Source organism: Rhizophagus irregularis, chromosome 3, assembly GCF_026210795.1.
Source record: "Rhizophagus irregularis chromosome 3, complete sequence".
NCBI classification, from domain to species: domain Eukaryota; kingdom Fungi; phylum Glomeromycota; class Glomeromycetes; order Glomerales; family Glomeraceae; genus Rhizophagus; species Rhizophagus irregularis.
In genome coordinates, this window is record NC_089431.1 from 636265 (window position 1) to 655441 (window position 19177).

Genomic DNA, 19177 nt, shown 5'->3' on the forward strand with positions numbered 1-19177 from the left:
CATGAGTAGTAAGCAAACACATAGAAGAAGGCAGAGTATAGGGCGAAAAATAATAAACTTACAAAGATTCTAGAATTCATCTTGTCGTATCTTGAAGCCTTTCAGAGCTATCTAACCATTTTCCAAATCCAACATCACGCAAATCCTCATCTTCATTAATCTTTGATTCTTCGTTCTGGATAAATTCTTTACAAGTGTCTAATATATCTTGATTCTGTTCTAACTTATATTTTTGAAACGGTTCCTTAAAAATATCGCAAAATGACTCAGGAATGTTTATGAAAGGTTCTGATTTGATATCGAGGACCCCCGAACATATTGGATGATCAAATCCAAGATTTTCTACATTTATATTATTAAGTTCCATTTCTATCCTCTCCCACATAATTTTCTCATAACCGGTGCTCTCATTCATAAGTTGCCCAACGTCACGTTTCAAACACCGTAAATTTGCATTCGCATCGTTAGGCCACGTCTCAGCATCAATTACCAGAGCTTTCATTTCTGTTAGAGAACATAAATCTTTGAAGGCACTTGCAACCTAAATATAATTAGCTTAGTTTAGACTTAACAAATTTTGTTAATTAAAGTGAATAACAAATCGCGGGATCAGATTAGGTTTCCATTTTCATAAACTATCAAAAAATGCCGGCAATGAGCTCAATGATCAATATTCTGTGAGCACATATAACTAGCTACTGCCATGCGGGAAGTGATGATATCACAACGGACATTAGCGCATTCACTAGCATATATGCAACGGGATCCCACTATGTCTTTAGAAAACCTAAAAAATACACGTCATCATATCCATATATTTATTATAAAAATAATTCATCGCCTTACCCGTTTAACTAATTTTTTCCCGGTACCAAAACTTTGAAGTTTCTTTCTTCGCTCGACATCTTCTGAGAGGACTCGTTCTAAGACTCTTTTCAAAACATTCTTAAAATTCTCCACCTCCTTTTCGAGAACGCCCGTCCATTCGCCCTGCTCTACTCGTACGAATAACGCTGTAGAGATTCTGACAATATCAAGAGGCTCTCTCTTTAAAAGGAATTCTTCCATGTTTGATAGAATAAAAAGTTAATATTAGTGTAAAGCTTGCTAGGCGAAATACAGTAAAAAAAATAATGTATGGTAAATTTTCAATACCTTTTCGCCATACTGTCCTTTTAAATCTCCATTCATGTCCTCTCTAACTCGCATTCATGTTGGGGGAAAGAGATAGGAGAAATATGCAAGGCACTTTACGCCAAAATTTTGTGTTAGAGAATAAGGGCATGTGGAATGTGCATTGAAGATCTCAACATTTACAAAGGCGTTGAGGAATATGCATATACATACTTTTTTTTATTTCACTTGCTCGACCGCTCAGTAATAAAGGCCTAGTAACATTATATAAATATACTCTGGTCGGAATCTAGTAGGAATAGCCTGTAGCTCCGAAGGAAATAAACTCATAAATAAATGCATTCAGATAGATAGGAAAAAAATTCGAAGTATTTTGGAGATCGATTTCTTATGTGTGAAAATTGTATCATCTATTACATCATATGCACTTTAACGAGGATCGAAAACGTGCTAATTTATGTCGCACACGCCAACATGCATTGTGACTGGACAATATATTATTTTATTAAGATAATATTCGGGATCTGATGATCTGAAAATTCAGGCGACACATTTTATTTTATTGCAAGAATTATAATCCGATACGCTCACAGATTGATTTTATACACCATGAATCAGCCTTATATTTCTCAAATTCTGTAACTCTAATGAGATATTCAATGTTATCTTTATCAATACGATAATATTCAGGATTCTGTAGCCACTTTAACTGGTTAGTCCAATCTGAACCTCTAACGATTATATAGCCTCGCTGGTATAATATTTTAAAAACAATATCATATGTTACATTAGCTAATCTCACATATAATTGATTTTTCTTCTCAAATTCCCAGTCAAAATAAGGAATGCAAGAAGTTATACCTAAATACTTCTTATCATCAGGAGTACCATCATTCCTCACCGCCTCCCAAATCCATTTTGCCAAAGATTCAGGTCTCTTCTTATAATTCCTATAAGCTCGCTGGATAACTGTTGCATAGAAATTTTCAAAGCCGTAATTATAGTATTTAGGAATCAAGAATCCCCAAGATCGCTTCATTAATCTTCCTGAAATACTTCACTATAATAGTTATACAATATTGGAGGATCTAATCCAGAATAGACGGATCATGCATAGTGTCTGCAGGTGATACATTTCACAATTTCACTAGACAATCATGCATGCAGATTATATAGCCATTCATTACGCAAAAAAAAAATAAAGTATAAGTTATACATTGCGTCTTTAGCTAAATAATATTAATCTTCAATAGTCTATAATTAATATATTTCTCAGTCAGTTAAACCAGTTAAACGAATGTGATTTTTGTACCATCTCTTAATCTTAATGCGGGCACTCCGTTTCGATTAAGATGGTCTATAGATGGTAATAAGTTATTTTGTTTAGCATACCGAGACGAGATAAATATTTCACTTATATTACTTTTGGAATTTGATGATTGACGTGAAATTGGCGAAACCATTTCTTGCCCAGAAGGTGGAATATAAGCTGGCTCGAAGTTTGGAGCACTTGGCATCATAGTATTTTCTACTATAGTTGTTTTAACCTGTGTGTATGTTTCATAGCCAGTTGAACGTGCATCAAGATCATATGATATAGATGCCAATTTATCCTTTTCTGAGTGTAAGGTAGATTTGGAGAAAAGCTCTAGACGAAGACGATTAATTTTAGCCTCTTCCTCTAATATATATTGCTTATATTGCCAGATCTGAAATTCCCTCCTATCAATAGATTTGAGAATTTCTTTTCTTCTTGCATGTTCATTCGAAATAGTATTTCCAGAAATGCATCTTTTCAAGTGGTTATCTCGATAGGTTATGGGAAGACCACCAAGGCCATTTTCAGATATGAAAACTAAGGAGTCACATACACTACAATATATGTAATTTGATGGAAGACCATGGACTCTATCACTTCTTTCAATTAAATTTCCATGCATCGTAATATATCCATTTTTAGAAAGGATTTCTGAATTCTCTTCAAGTATTTTCCTAAATGGGCCACGGATACGAGAATACCACATTTCCGGTGTTTCATGATCACGCATATGTGATAAAGGCCATAATGCATCAACTATATTTCTATATTTTTCAAAGTTTATATCTCCATAGCTTACTCCATGTAGCTTAGAATAGGCTCTGCCATCTAAATCCATAATAGTGTTTTAGTAGATTATAATAGATATAGTGATTTTATAGTTTATAGCCGATTTTAGCTGATTTAGCAATATTATACTCTAATAAATACCAGATTCAAATTTACTGGCCCTCTCATTCAAGAACTTCGAGGTGGATATCTTTTTTTTTCTCACCCGCAGTCTTTAGACAAGGGGGCGGGCTAAACCCAAATTCATTTTTCTGTAGCAAAGAAAAAAAACTTGATACATGAATAGATCTAATTATTTCTCAAACAACGTCTAATTAATGCTGAAGGAGATTCATATTCATTGTAATACCATTCCTGCATTATTTTATGTAAATCCTCATGAAGATTGGTGGGTGTATCCGTTCCATCACTAGACATGATTACCATATCTGATGCTCGAAAAGTTCGGTATGTTGCTTGATCAATCAAGCTTATCCAATTTCTATCAGTTTCATTGCAAAGACGGCATATGGCAATATATTTGTCTGAAATCTGTATATAACGCGCTTGTGAAAGCTTATCTATAAAATACCCAAGTGCTATTTCTGTATATTGGTAATAACAGCCCGATTGATCCTCCGGAGCTAAATATGTAGTAAAATCTGCCTCTGGGGCTCCACGTAATATTAATTTTCGTATCATTTAGTTTATTAGGTACGAGCTATAATTCAATTTTTACATAGAGAATATGTGATCACTCCTTTATTTAACATCCGACATGATCATTATTGTATTACGGTACACCTGGCTCCCTACCAGTTCCTCGATAGTTCTAGGAGAGTTCCAGGAGCTGGCGAGTTTCTCAAAATCACGAGATGATCATCCGCCTTCCTTAAAATAAAGTCCGATATGCAAATACTTTTATTAATATGTTTGAAAATACACATGAACAGAAATCTTTTTTCTGGTGGTAGAGTCTTCAAAATTGCGCAGAAAGAATATGATCAAGTGACCGGCGATCAAGAAAACTACATACAGTCAATTTTTATGATAATGCAGTTAAAATTCATCTCCTGAAATCATGTTCCACACATTACGGCTAAACAATCTGGGACTATTTTTCCGACTTTCCGAATAGTATTATTTGGATTACTGGTATAAAAGAACATGTATTGAGAAATCGAACTGTTTATATAGAGTTTGGGCAAATGCATGGCGGGCTATTGGCATATGGGCATGAAACATTTTACTCCACGAACTACAATGATTTTTTTACAGCATATATAGATCAACCATTTAATCATGAGCGAGCCACAAGAAAAAATAATATAACATGAAACTGTCATTTTATCACGCACCACCTTCATTCATGTATACACATACATATGATTAAAATAAAGGTTCACTATATGAACAAAAACTTTATTAATATTTCGTTCTTACTTTCGGTAAACGCTATTCCAGTGGTCACGTGACAGCGTGAAGAATCTTCACGGAATCACGTGATAAATAATTACATTCATGTCATAGAGAAACGGTCTATAATACTTTGAATTTGGGTAGTAGATAGGCTTGAAATAGCATCGGCGCTATATGATTTCACCCGCTTGATCTTGTTTGTCCCTATCCTTACAAACACCTTATATATATTCCTTGCTTTCTGGGTTTTCTTACGCAAATTTGCTTCTGTAATTCCCGGAAGATGTTGAGAGACTTCGCGGTATGCTCGACTTCTAGCTGTTGGATCGGTAACTGATGAATCTTGAGATCTAATTTCCCTAACCCTATTTTCGAACCCTTCAGCATATTTATACCAACATAAAATTTCATCTTGATTTGCCTTTGTAACGCGTAATCCAGCACGAGTTGCCTTTTGATATAATCGGGCTAAGCTTTGAGATACAGATCCATCAGCATCTTCCTCCTCATCAACATTTTCGGCTTTCTCTCCCTTGGCAGGCGTAGATAATTCTTGCAACAGGGCCTGGAATTTTTCTTGTTCACGAGTGATCCTTGGAGAGGTCTGTCTTCTTGATGAATTTCTTCTTGATTGAGATTCACTTTCTTGCACGTTGGTGTCATCCCCACTTTTTGCATTAGATTGATTCTCAAAGTTATCCTGTGTATTAGTGGCGCGGATTTCATCATTAGAATTAGCTTGATTCTCCGGAGTTCTGGAGATATATAAAAGACTAGAGTGAGAACTGCTATTGCATAAATGTATGCAAGAATGGCCAGAGGCGCTGTGCATGGATTTTGCTCCGCTTACCTATTATCAACAGAATTAGACTGGTTATCATCATCATCCTCAATCATGATTGGACTTGTCGCCTGATCCTTCATAGTGACATGCTTCGACTGTCTCCCCTGACCAGCACGAGAGTCACCTTCTACGAATCCTAGCGAAGCCATGAGCTCCTCATCATCCTGTTCAGTGCCAGTTTGTTTTGTCTGAAGATGATATTTTCCAGAGGCGAGTACTGCTTCTTCTCTAGTTAATGTAATGATTATCTCACACGAAGGGCATGTAAGAGTAAAAGGATTTGTTTCTGCTTGCAAAATATACTTCTCAAGACATTGGCGGTGGAAAATGTGTTCGCAATCTAACACAACGAACGATTGAAATCGATATGTTAAGATTGCTTTTTGGCAAATACTGCAAGGATAGAGTTTCGGAATTCTGCTGGGGATAGTTGAAATCTCTTGATTTCGAAGATAATTTAATGCAAGTACTTCGAGTTGGGAAGGCTCAGAAGTATCTGTTTGAATTTCCGAAGTGCTGGTCGAAGGTTCACTGGCTATAGTGGTGCTCGAAGGTTCACTAGCCATAGTGTAAAGAGAAAATAAACACTCCTATGCGTTTTCCACACCCGTCTTCTACTTATACAGTTTCCCCCTCGACCTGATTTCTCTTTGATCTGCAGGTGAAATAATAGCCCGAAATTAGTGTGAATAGACGCACCTATTATGCTAAGGGTCTGCAGAGATAGTTGCAAAACAAAGAAAATCCCCGATCTTTGTTGTCAATCCAACTTACTGATCACGAATTAAGATTTTGTCCCTAAATGCCCTGCATTAGTATGAGTACGATCAAACTATCAGATCCTTATCAATTCATTCATTACTACTCTGCTATCCATATGCAAAGAGTTAATCAAAGCAAGCTTTTTATTTGCAATACATTGGATAAATTACAAGTTAGCAACTTTGCTTATGATACAGTTGAAAGGCGCTGGTCCTAAAGGAACCTGCTTCATACATGATAGTCTATCCTATTCATTGTGTCTATTCTATTTACCACCCAATAACCTGCTATATTCATTGTTTTTCATCCTAACCCCCGTTTCATCGGTCGTGACGCTAACGATAACCTTGAAAGGGAAACTATGTATTAGCTACAAGTTCTGAAGACGCCTTCTTGCAAATGCTCAGCCTAAACCGAAAGTAAATCTACCCTTAATTGTAATGTCTCACCCGGTGCTTTTCTAAGTAAGATTCGTCTCCACTATTTTCACTGGCACTTTTTCACACTAAGGTACGTAGTGAATATGCCCGTTCTATTTGCTTATTTACATAATTGCAAGGTTTGTATTTATGGGTTGCGAAATTTTGTTTGCGGAAAAAAAAAATTCATTGAAGCGAAATAATATATATGCACTTCGCACGTCGCACAACCCCTATTCTTCGGCAATAATTCTACCGATTCTTTCACATGATCATTTTGGATTTTATGCTCGACCCATCTAATGCTGTTGCTTATAATCGAAGAGGCTTTAGAATGCTAAATTAAAGATAAGTAAATTTAGAGTATTATATTAGCTATGGAATGAAACTTACTAATCGATTCTGGTCTTAGTTCTGTGGACGGAGATTACGAACTTTTGAAGGCTCTAGGATTAATAGATGATGAAGAAGACAACGATGATGAGGATGACAATGATGATCGAGACAATTATTGGGACCCTAGCAAAATGTATACCGGATGGGATTATTTAGCCCATTTTGGAGAAGATGCTTGGAATAACAGAAAAAAATGGATTGCAAAATTATCCTATATTAGAATGCATTAGCTCGACGATCAAAAAAATAACATATATGCACAACCGTCACTGGCTATGCAGTGTTAAAAAGTTTTTATTTTGCGATACATTCTATAAATACAAAGTTCGGGTACATGAGACATGATCATGTTTTTCGCGATATTTGTGACGCATGTAATAAGTTTTTTATTACTACGCTCTCCAACTGCTTCTCTTCCAATTTCGCGACTCTTTCTATAAGCTTAGCATTCCTTGCCTCGAGCTCAGCTTTCTCGAACTTGAGCCCAGTTATCTTAGCCATAAGTCTGGCATTTTCTTCTCTAAGTAAGTCAAGCTCGGATTCCATAACACTTTTTATACAAGCGAAAAAAATAATGCAAATATATATATGCCAATCTTATGTCGCACAGCCCCTATTCTTCGGCAAGAATTTTACCGATATCTTCTGCGCAATTCCCCTTTTTCATTATATATACATGAAGTAATGCACAGTTACCAATCTCACATAACACATGTTTGTGCATACACTCGATTAAGCATGAAATATAAGCAAACTTTATTATTTTTACAATCAATTGTTATACAAGTTTAATATTGTTATTGTGATTAAATATCCCAACCTACACTGCTGAAATAAAACTTTTAAGCAATCGTTTTTTTTGACAAATATTAGGGTTCCGAATAAAGACATTTCGGTAAATAACTTTTTCAGGTCTTTAGCTTGAGGAAGAGTTAGAGTTCATCTAACAAGAACTTAATAACAGATCATCACGAAACATTTCGGTAAAATCGGAACCCTAACAAATATGTTCTAATATTTCATTTTCCTCTATTGTAGAAATTTCGCGTTTGTTTTCCTCTATTGTAGAAACTTTGCGTTTGTTTTCTTCTTTGTACCTAAATAATAACCCGGATTTATCATTCAAACTTAAGTAATCAATTAATGAAAAACTGAATATTATTATTAAAATGGCTTACTTGCTTTTCCCAAATGGCGATTTCCTTGTGTTCTCTCATAATCCATCCCTTTGCGATATTCAGTTCTCTTGCATCGTTAAAATATAAGTAAGTAGTCCCACTTTTCCGATTGATCCAACTGAATAAATTTAAATTGGCGAGCCATTCCACTATCTCTTTATCTTCAATCATAGTATCACTGGTAAACTCAAGGGTTTCCATATTATATTGATTATCTCCAGTTGCATACACAAAAAACTTATAGCATGTTTCAAGTTGTGTATAGTGTATCTTAGCTTCACCTTTGATGTAACCTGATGCCCCTATAGAGAATAGAGGTGCAGAAAGCTTCAATTGATCTGATACACTCACAGGAAACAGATGTTTTGTACAAAGTTTAGTTGGTTCATGCTTATTAAATGAATTTAATATACCCTTCCAGAACCAGACTTCGACTTTCCATTTGAAATTGACAGCTTCTAATAATGTTTCAAAATAGTCGCCATCTCCTGCGATTAGAACTAATGTACCGGGGCTTTCTCTATAAAACGCTTTAGCCATTTTAAGGGTGATAAAATTATCGACACCTTTTTCTTTTCCAATACAATTTCGTTCAAACACTTTAATATCGTATCCTTCTTTATAGATTGAGTCGTCCGGCGAGATCTCGGAACCCACAATGACCGGGATATTCCCTAATTCACGGTTACCCTTAATTCTTTTAAAAAGTAGTCCATAATCAAAAACGATTTGATTATTATTTAAAAGGTAGTCCAGTGGTTTTTTACGGCATATGTAGTACTCTCCTTGTATTAAAAAATTAGAGTTATCTACGAATATATATACACGGTCTAAGGATTTCGTGCCAGCTACATGGAAAAGAAAAGACCTTTATAATTGTGAAAAACAGGTTGCGTTGACAAAACTTATTACGACTCACTTACCAGCAACCAGTTGCTCTACGATAACGCGAATGTGTTTTTTTGGGCGGGTTTGATGATAAGAAGCAGGAAAGAAAAGCACAAGAATAAGTAAGTATTCGGTATTATTGGCGAATATGATAAAGAAAAAAATTACGTTGTATCACACTTAAAAATTTTCGTGACTCACCCGGAGCGTTAACTGCAACTCGAATGTTGCCTCCCTCAACACCATAAAAAGTTTCTCCAATTGTCTGTGCTGTATCAACTAATTCGTCATTTAACATTTCTTCCACAACTCGATTCGTGTTAACTCTCCACAATTTAAACAGGGGAGAAGCAAAACCACATTTTTCTTTAATAACTTCCTTCAGGTCGTCGATGTCATTATCAGCTCCAATTAAGATTTTGAATTTAGAACTACTTTGTAAGTCGAAACACCAGAGAGTAATTTGTGTACCAAGAATTGCAACAGGCATCGTCGTTTTACAAATATTACAAATAGACAAGATAGACTTGTTTGTGATCCTTTTTGTAGGGTTTTTATATAAGTCAATTGTCGCACAGATTTATCTGACTCAGTAGATATCTGTCACACCAGATTACAAAAATCATGCTCGCATGGGATTTACATATTACATATCAGGTGATAAGCGAGAAGAATATTCACGGTACTTTATTAATACATGCAAGTGATAAAAAAAATAAATACAAGCGCGAGAGTACACGATAAAGCTTCTATGCTATAATTGCGAACTTGAGTTTATTGCTTGAAGTGAAGCAAGTAAGACAATATTCCAATTTATCTTGAGAATACAATTTCGCTAATTCAGGTTCATAAGGGAGCTGATTTCCATTTTCACAGTACCATGAGCCATATAATCCATAATTCCCATGTACTTTAATAAAATTTTAAAGTTATTAGAATTATAAAGAGGCTCGTTACCAATTTCATTTTTTTTTTCCTGCATAATTATTTTTTATAAATTGAAATTCCTATAAAAATAAATATTTTAAAATTTATTTATTATAGAATAACAAAACTGAAGCACATAATACATTTAAATGAATTGGGCCAATTATTAAGTAAAACACATGAGGAGTAGATATGAAAATAATACCAAATCTTGATAAAATAATTAAATCAAATTAAAATTCTTTTGTAGTTTATAAATATGAAAAATTATATATTTTAGGACTTGATGGTAAAATTGGTATAGTTAATCAATGCTTGAATTTTCAATGATATTTGGAATTTTTTTTTCGGTCGCAATTGCGTGAGGAAAATTTCGAATTTTATTCCTTAAAAATTCTTAACTGGATCATATTTCGATCAATTTAATTATTTTTGTCCTTTAAGATTGTAAACATATGTTCTATTAAACTTGTTGTATTGGAAAGAAATAAAAGATGCTAATCTTTTTCTAGAGTGACCCACCTCAAAAATAATAGATTAACCAATTAAAGTTTTAACTAACTTCTTAAAAGAAAAAAAAATTTCTTATTTAAATATTTATTCAGATAACAAAAACTAAAAATAAATATAAAATAAATAAATTTTAAATATACGGAAATAAAAATTGTTTGTTTGTTTGCAACAAATTTTAATTTTCTTAATGTTTAATAGACAAGCTATCCTAAGATTTATTATCTTTTATCATGATATCAGAATTAGATGTTTTGTAAAAAAGGAGATTTTCATTTAATATTTAATACCTTAATTTAGAAAATAAGAGTCAATTTTAAGTAATTAACTTTTGTATATTTTAGTTTAACCGCAAAAAAACTTGAATGGCTATTATTTCGCGTACAGCCCCTATATTTCGGCGAGAATTTTTCCGATATTGCACTGCGCATATCAGGTGATTTGAAACACCTCACATGATCTATTTTTACTTCGCCGCTAGAGTAGCTCTATAGATAAGAAGAAAGTGACCAAACCACTACTAAATGTTAAGCTCTTTTTATATTCCGATGCACAATTACACCTAAAAGTTAAGTAATAAAGCTTTATTATTATGCAATTAAATTTACACAACAACAAATATAACATAGATTGTGATTTTGCGATTGAAAAATGTCGACATTGGATTCTAAATTTCTAAAAGCATATTACAAATTAAATATACATATGACTAGTAAATCATGACAATCTTGACATTGATGTTAATACTGTACTATCATTATTCCCATTAGCTGTCATCTAATCTTTATACTTTTTCCAGCTGGCACATTTCTGATATGAAAATATATTAGCCTCAATCTTTCGCTAAACTTTTTTTTATTACGGCCTCTGCTAACTATAGTTGTCGGGGAATTCATGTCACAATGAACGAAGTTTCCTCCATGTAATCTGGCTGAGAACACATCTTACAATTTCCCGTAAATCATTCTTCTTTTCCACATTGAACGTACAAGAGATACCTCGAATTTTCATTTTAACCTTACATATTCCTTGATATTTGATAAAAAAAGGTTTTTCTCGACCTGAACAAGCCCTGGAAAATCTTTAGCATAATTGTACATTGACTGTAAGAATTGCAAACAAAAATCCAAATTACTTGCGTATGGGAGATTCACTTTTAAGACTTTCTTTTCAACCTAATCAGCATAAAAACGTAATAAGTGTCTCAATTTCTGTCACTTCTCGAGGGGTATATCGTATTGGATATTTCGTCATTTATGGTTAACACGATGCGTGCAATATTTACAACTCTACGGAGAATAGTAATTCGATTCACAAGGTTGCTTGCATTAAGTTCATTGGTAAACGCGGTTAGTTGATTTGGTTGTTTTACAGCTTCCCTGTATAAAAAAAATGTCCGGAAATTGTAGCTAAAAACATCCGGAAAATGTCCGTGTGTCCGGAAAACGTCCAGAAAATTGCAATATTCCGGACACTTTCTGGACGCTGGGTCTGAACCCTCCTAGACATTTTCTGGACATTTTCCGGAAAATGGAAATTTTCCAACGTCCGGAATATTGCAATATTCCGGACATATTCCAGACAAATAAACATTTTCCGGACGTTTTCAGCTACAATTTCCGGACATTCTTTTTTTATAGGGCTTCTTTGGAACCATCAATCGAATTGAATCGCACACTTGATCCTTCTGCAGCATAGCAAATTATAAATCGAATATTATTAATATCACCTTTGGAACAAATCAAAACTATATTCCCATCTCCAAGGGGAATTCTAACTTTGAACAGTTTAAGATCCTTTGCCGCTTCGCTACTACTCATACTGTATCATCCTTGATTGTTTTCTTAAAAATATTTACCCATATTAAATATATGTAAGATACTATTCAATTGAGTTTGAGTCATGGTAATCAATTTCATGGCGCGTGTTGTGTATAATTAGCTCAAAAATATAAATACCCTTACCTTTCCCTTATACATCGCGTTTTCATGTGAGTAAAGATTTAACTATTTGAGTAAAGATTTATTTATTAGACGCGAAAACTGATTATTTTTCGCGTTTTCGTGTTTCAAACCCGTGAGAAAATCTGAAAAATATCTGTTTGCAATATATAATACTCACAAAGTTTGTACAAAATATATATATATATAAAAGAACTTATTTCCCCTTTTCATTTTATTAATTCTTTATTTTTTTTATATTATTAAACACGTTTTCGGTACTTTTTCAGTGTTGATATACTTACACTAGTTTAATACGATGAGAAATTCATCAACGGCATATCAAGAATTACAAGAAAGTGAATCAATTTTTCCTTATCTATTTATCTAGTAAGGTAAGCATGCTAAGCAGGGGAAATTTTAATAAACAAGCTTACAGACAAATAAAAGACCAAAGGAGAAGAGGTGGAACTGGTTTTCCTGAAGGAAGGTTAGCCTATGCACTCCTACGTTGGTATTGCAAAGAAGGGACTTTTAGTCCCTTTATCCTTTATTGTGCAAGATCTAGGACAGGATGATAGATCTATTGACACTAATAAAGGACAGAGAATCCTGTTTTCTTGAACACTTTGCTACCTTCACTTTTCTGGAGGCTTTTTTTTATGTAGTATGGTCCTTTGGTACCAACCATACTAACGATATTTTTTTTAGTTCTTTAGCATTACCAGCTGAAAGAGCAAGAATATAAGCGGAACAATTTCAGCACCTGTTACTATTTTAAGAACAATTTTTTTTTTAACTGCTGGAACAAAGATTTTGCTACACAAATTTCATAATATCTAGTCATTCATTATTAAACAATGAAAAGAATGGATCAGAATCTGGAATTAAGTATTTTGTCTTAATTTCTGTTAGACTAATTGTACAGTAATGTGTAAGTAGGTTTAAATATTATGATTTACATGAAGTTGTGAAGTTTTTTTTTGTAAAATTAGAATCAATTTCTTTCCTTTCCTTTAATTTACAACGATAATTTCCGCATTTTTGTGTGATAAAGTAATCATGTCACATTCGTCACATTCGAAATCAATATTTGTACGTATTAAAATAAATGGATTCCGATGATATTAGCATGCGAGTTTACAAGTTTACATATTTATTTACCAGATTGATTAAAAATCTAATAATTATAACTATTTGGGAGATTGAAGACCATTTTATCATTATCACCTTTTATTTTAACAATAGATTAATTATCTCGTTCCCAACGGTGATCAAAAATATTTTAGCACAGCATATCAACATATGAAAGGGATACCAATATCCTACATCCAACTAGTAACAGTAATCAAATAGGATTTAAACACGGTCTTATAAAGTAGCATTTTACGGGCATTTTGCTAACTTTTCGATAATATTTATTTATTTATTTATTTTATGTCAAGCAAGAAGCTATCGATGTAAAACTACAATGTTTTCGAAGAAAATATAGTACTACAATAGGAAGGCTAACACCCAAACATGAAAAGGTCCGAGCCCTCACTTGTAACAGAAGAACCACCCTGTTCAATAACACGACCATTAGAGAACAATAATTAAACAACAAAGAATAAAAAGCTACGCTAAAAAATAAAAAATTAGTATGAAGTAAAATTAAGCTAGATATTCTAATGTTATAAGGGTGGAACTAGTTTCTAAGCGGTAGGTAAATTAGACATAAAATACAGCGCGTTTGAGAACATGGTGTTGTGAGCGACAAGGCGTCAATGTGGTTATAAAAGGGTCCACTATGTAAAAAATTGGATGATGAAAATAAAATAAACAATAAATCTGAATGATTCTTATAGTTTCTGAAGTCATGTTGTATATTCAAAGTTACGTCGATCGTTGCGTGTCTGATTATTGTTCGGAGTATCTCGAAGAATGATGTACTACGTGATATGTCTTGAAATCATGTTTCATTCTTTCCATTTAATAGCGCGTTTTTTTCAGATATTAAGTTTGATGTCATTAGTAATACAAATTAAATATTTCTTTTGTTTGTCTATGTGAGCCGAAAATATGGAGAAAAAATCGGTCGTAAGCCTGCGGGGGTATAGGTTCGTTTCTGAAAGCTCATCTAAAGGTAGAAGAGTATTTAACGGTATCATCAATATTCATTGATAATTTGTCGCAATTTTCTCTGATCAGTTTTATTAGTTTTATAGGTAGTCGGCAAGGAAAAGAAACCTGTTTTTGATGTCAGTTTTGAACTCTGAGCAAATCCATATAAGTTCGTTAGCATTCCCGCACATAAAGTAGGAAATACGGCCTTTGATGATTTTTTCGTAATTGCAATTAAGAATATCTAAGGTTGGGATGGTTCCAGTAGAGCATTTAACTTTCCATACTGTATCTTTTGTGAGTAGAACGATCATTATTAATAGCCTTGGGGTTCGAATGATTTAGGTGTTCACCTATTAGTCTTTTATAATTAACGATCGTGCCTATGCATTTGTGAATGTCACGATCGATCGGGATTTGGTTGTTCCACATAAGAGTAGCGACTCGATTTGGCAGATGGTTGTGTAAGATTTTTGTAGGAATTGCATGTAGGTGTCCAATTTTTGTTTGTTGATCGGCTATATTGTTGAAAGCGTCTCCTGAATGTGCTTTAATCTTTTTGAAGGAAATCTTCAATTTAAGCTCACGTATAATATAATGGATAGATGTCCAAAGGATGTTGTTGTTAATTTTGCTATAGCGTCTAGGAGATATAGAGGATAAGTAGATAGATTTGTGGAACGAATCTATGACAGCTTGTGAATCCGTATGGATAGTGATTTGTTCATTGACTGGAGAAACGAGTAAAGCTGTGAGAATGGCCATGGTTTCTGCTTTGGTGGATGATGGGAAATATTCTAGAGAACCGTTGTGGTAATGTTGATGTTATCATAACCCATGTAGTATTCTTTAGACTCGACTTCAGATTTATAAGAACCGTCAGTGTTTAACTTTTCGATAATAGGTAATGATCACATGGAATATTTGCTATCACGTGACCACCGAAAATTCACATTCCAACAGCCACGTGATAGTGATTTTTTATGATGCTAGGCGAATTGGAACGCAACAAGGATAAATAGTAAAATGATTTGCGTTTTCCATGGCCTTTGTAATGAGTAGTGAAAGTGATAATGATTTTAAGTTGTTAAAGAATATACATGAAATTATTAAAAATTTATAAAAAAAGTGCTTTTTCTTAAAAAATAAAAATCACCACATATTTAAATAGATGAAAATCATATTAATTTTAATGTTAAAATTGTGGATTATTTAAACCTCATACAGGAATTACGGTATATATTATAATTAATCGTGGAAACATTTTTCCTTGGATTTTTTCCATGAATAATTTAGTTTCATGTTCTAAAATAATTAAAAATTTTCATCATTCAGAAAATTGAAGCTTTAAATGCAGTAGTGACAAATGCATAATGGACCGATCTAAACTCGGTTAGGATTATATGGTAAATAACTCCTGTAAATTATATATTATGTTTTTTTTCACACAATGAAATGAGCTTAATCATTTTTTAGATAAGGTCAGAAACACCAATACCTATTTAAATCGACAATCAGCTTATAATTCGTTTGAATTTTCTATATTCGGAGTTTTTTTTTTTTTGCACAATTAACGTCTGTTTGGAATAGATGTTAAAAACTTAAAAGTGCTTTTTATTTTTATATATAATATCGTTAATTAGCATTCTTTTGGAGTATAAAAAATCACTTCTTAATATGTGAAATTTTTTTTGGTGCAAAAATTTTTTTTAAAAAAGTTTTTGAAAGAAAAAAAAAACAAATTTGTGAGAAAAATTTCTTTTTCTTATGTAAATGTTGAAATATGTAAGGGGAAATTTTTTTTTTCAGAAGAATGTTGAACAACCCTAAAAAAGGTATGCAAGCCATTAAAAAATATGTTTTTTTATTTCTTGAAAATTGCTGCGCCACCAATAAAAAATTTTTATCCGAATATTTCCATTATTTCTCCATGGCTTTTCGTAAAAGTTCCGTGAAAATGATACGTTCACGGTCCGAAAGGAGAGACGTTAGAGATAGAAATCTAATCGTAACACGTATGTTTCATAGTCATGATAACAGTGTTAGAGAGATGAAAATTTCCATGATTTAAGGCCAAAAATTCCATGAAAATGATACATTCACAGGAAAAAACATGGAAATATCACCATTTTTACAGGGTAGGGCGTCTACTAATTACGACGAGATAATTATTGGATGGGTAAAAATATCGGCCGAAGACCGATCCCATCCAATAAAAATATTATTAGTACAACAAAAATATCGGTTCATTATTTTCCCAATATAACGAACCTTTTCAAAAAAATATTTCAAAATTCCAAAAATTCTGGTAACGATAATATATCAAATTTTATATTCTTTTTTAACTGATATTAATTCTCAAGTTTTATTATCCTATGAAGTATTAACGTTGAGAAAATTATCCTCATAAATAATTTTATTTTCCTTCAGGATGTCGGTAAAATTAAATGTCATGTAAATGTATTTTTTTACTTCCCACAGTTAAAAGTTTATATGATTCAATTTTTTATAGCCGTACAACCTCAAGTACCTCACTACTATTAAACTTGCATGATAATTTTATTGGATACTGAAACCGCTATATACCTGCACTCAGGACAATAAGCATTTTTTTTTGTGTTTAAAATTTTACTTTATTAAAAGTCCTATCATAAAATCAATTGGATTATTATTAATCGTCGCTATCAAATAGTTCACGAAAATTCATGTACATTAGTAAGATGCGCCAATCCCTCTTTTGATTTGGCTAATTATACCGTTGGAGTATTCTAACATTTTTTTGGGAATTTGGATAATTAACAAACAATGAACATTTTGATGATGACAATTAAATATTAATCCTCGAATAATCTTTTATCTCATTATAAATGAATGTGAATATTACCTCAATTTAAAATATTTAAATCCGAATATTTCCGATATATTCTATGAGAATAACAACATGCAAACATTTGATCGTTGAGTAATTAAGACTATAAATTCTGGGACTATGCTACATTTACAGAAAGAACTTGAGCGTACCAACTTTTTTTATAAGGTGTCCTTAAAAAATTCCTTAAAAAAATTCCGAATATATTATAAATCACGTGAAAATCCTGATTCTTTTATGTACGTAACAAACTCGAGCTCATAATGATGAAATAATTTTATTTACAAAATTTTTAATGATATAAATATTTCAGCATAAGAGATAATAATGAAGTAATTGATCTGTCAGTAAAAATTACATCATTATTTAAATTAATTTTTATAAAAGTAACTGCAAAATCCTCAAATTTTTTTTAAAAAAAAAACTTATTTCTCTACACATTTAAAATTTATACAAAAAAAAATAATTATATAAAATTATATAACGATGTCGGATAAATTTCACGAACAAACACAACGCGCAATGGATTCGGGAAAAGACTTGTCATCAGCAGCTTACGATAAAGCATACCAGGCATCCGAAACATCTCGAGGTTTATTTAATCAAACGAGCCACTATGTTCAAGCAACTGCCTCTCAATTGAGTGGTACAACGAAGTACTGTTGGCATGAATTCCCTCCCATTCGTTGGGCAACTTATACTTTAGGTGCATTTAACGCTATACCCATTGCAATTTTAATTTTTTGGGTAATTGTCATTTTGGGTTTTGTATCTCTTCCCGTTGTTAGTGTTGTTGTCTTTATTGCCTTTATTTTGGCTGGTTGTGCTCTTTTTGTTTGGGGAGGATTTCATGCTGGTATTATCATTTTTACAAAGTTGGGCTTAATGTAAATAATTTATGATCAACTTCACGTTAGAAATTGTGATATTAAAATAAAAATCCTTCTTTATTTTTTCTTTCCTTTCCTTACACTCCCTTTCGTTTTGTGTGACATTGGAGTAAAATTTTATTTTTTTTTCATTAAATTATAAAAAGTTAATAAAAAGTTTTTTAAGTAAAATGAAAATTTTGATGTTATCATTTCTCTTATACGTTTCAAAAAAATAAAAATTTGTGTGATTTTTTAAATCAAAATAAATTTCCTTACCTTAATTTGGATAGTGTGAAATAAAAATTTCAAATGTGTTTGTTTGATCGTCATTTTTAAAAAGAGAAATGACGATTTTATCAAAAAAAATGTTATGATTTTCATCTATATAATTAAATCATCATTTATAATGATTTGCGTCATTAATTTTTTTTTTTAAACAAATAATTAATTTAATAAATATTATTATTATTATTAATTAAAAATTTTTCAAAACGGTTGGATAATAAAAATTCAATGAAAACAATATATTATCATGAACATGTATTAACATATGATTTTTATAAATTGACTAACCAAAATAAGTGAGTAAATTGATCACCGGATATTTTATTTTTAGATTTTATGAAAAAAATTTTGAAAAGACTAAAAAAAATGTAAATAATTACATTTAGAAATATCATTATTCAATTTTTTTTCGCCAACTGAATAATAAGACATTTCACTATAAAAAGTAAATAAATAAATAAAATGAAGATCTTTTTTTAGGTGTTTGATGAAAATAAATTATTTGCTTTATTGCTTTTTTAAGTCTAAAGTCAAATATTAGAATG

The 19177-nt window shown here is 32.3% G+C and overlaps 9 protein-coding genes across 9 annotated transcripts; 2 read left to right on the top strand and 7 right to left on the bottom strand.

Annotated features, from left to right (window-relative positions):
• Positions 1–76: 76 nt before the first annotated feature.
• Positions 77–1068, bottom strand: OCT59_020176 (uncharacterized protein; the record flags this gene model as incomplete). The annotated part of the gene is made up of 2 exons (XM_066149009.1): positions 77–541; positions 847–1068. 2 exons carry the CDS (start codon positions 1066–1068, stop codon positions 77–79), a joined length of 687 nt encoding a protein of 228 aa, XP_065989963.1.
• A 637-nt stretch (positions 1069–1705) lies between these two features.
• Positions 1706–2173, bottom strand: OCT59_020177 (uncharacterized protein; the record flags this gene model as incomplete). Its single annotated transcript, XM_066149011.1, has 1 exon — positions 1706–2173. The coding sequence occupies one exon, from the start codon at positions 2171–2173 to the stop codon at positions 1706–1708; it is 468 nt and encodes a 155-aa protein (XP_065989964.1).
• Positions 2174–2423: 250 nt separating this feature from the next.
• Positions 2424–3290, bottom strand: OCT59_020178 (uncharacterized protein; the record flags this gene model as incomplete). Its single annotated transcript, XM_025329899.2, has 1 exon — positions 2424–3290. The coding sequence occupies one exon, from the start codon at positions 3288–3290 to the stop codon at positions 2424–2426; it is 867 nt and encodes a 288-aa protein (XP_025189253.2).
• Positions 3291–3529: 239 nt separating this feature from the next.
• On the bottom strand, positions 3530–3922 carry OCT59_020179 (uncharacterized protein; the record flags this gene model as incomplete). The annotated part of the gene is made up of 1 exon (XM_066149012.1): positions 3530–3922. The coding sequence occupies one exon, from the start codon at positions 3920–3922 to the stop codon at positions 3530–3532; it is 393 nt and encodes a 130-aa protein (XP_065989965.1).
• Positions 3923–4609: 687 nt separating this feature from the next.
• Positions 4610–6049, bottom strand: OCT59_020180 (uncharacterized protein; the record flags this gene model as incomplete). The annotated part of the gene is made up of 2 exons (XM_025309795.2): positions 4610–5394; positions 5490–6049. The coding sequence occupies 2 exons, from the start codon at positions 6047–6049 to the stop codon at positions 4740–4742; spliced, it is 1215 nt and encodes a 404-aa protein (XP_025189254.1). The 3' UTR covers positions 4610–4739.
• Positions 6050–6510: 461 nt separating this feature from the next.
• OCT59_020181 (uncharacterized protein) lies at positions 6511–7606 on the bottom strand (the record flags this gene model as incomplete). Its single annotated transcript, XM_066149013.1, has 5 exons — positions 6511–6591; positions 6675–6705; positions 6886–6975; positions 7058–7110; positions 7454–7606. The coding sequence occupies 5 exons, from the start codon at positions 7604–7606 to the stop codon at positions 6511–6513; spliced, it is 408 nt and encodes a 135-aa protein (XP_065989966.1).
• OCT59_020182 (uncharacterized protein) lies at positions 6645–7290 on the top strand (the record flags this gene model as incomplete). Its single annotated transcript, XM_066149014.1, has 2 exons — positions 6645–6664; positions 7077–7290. The coding sequence occupies 2 exons, from the start codon at positions 6645–6647 to the stop codon at positions 7288–7290; spliced, it is 234 nt and encodes a 77-aa protein (XP_065989967.1).
• A 473-nt stretch (positions 7607–8079) lies between the features above and the next one.
• On the bottom strand, positions 8080–9616 carry OCT59_020183 (uncharacterized protein; the record flags this gene model as incomplete). Its single annotated transcript, XM_066149015.1, has 4 exons — positions 8080–8157; positions 8239–9086; positions 9162–9176; positions 9328–9616. The coding sequence occupies 4 exons, from the start codon at positions 9614–9616 to the stop codon at positions 8080–8082; spliced, it is 1230 nt and encodes a 409-aa protein (XP_065989968.1).
• Positions 9617–17889: 8273 nt separating this feature from the next.
• On the top strand, positions 17890–18540 carry OCT59_020184 (uncharacterized protein). The gene has a single exon (XM_025312630.2). The coding sequence runs from the start codon at positions 17962–17964 to the stop codon at positions 18364–18366; it is 405 nt and encodes a 134-aa protein (XP_025189256.1). The 5' UTR covers positions 17890–17961; the 3' UTR covers positions 18367–18540.
• Positions 18541–19177: the final 637 nt, after the last annotated feature.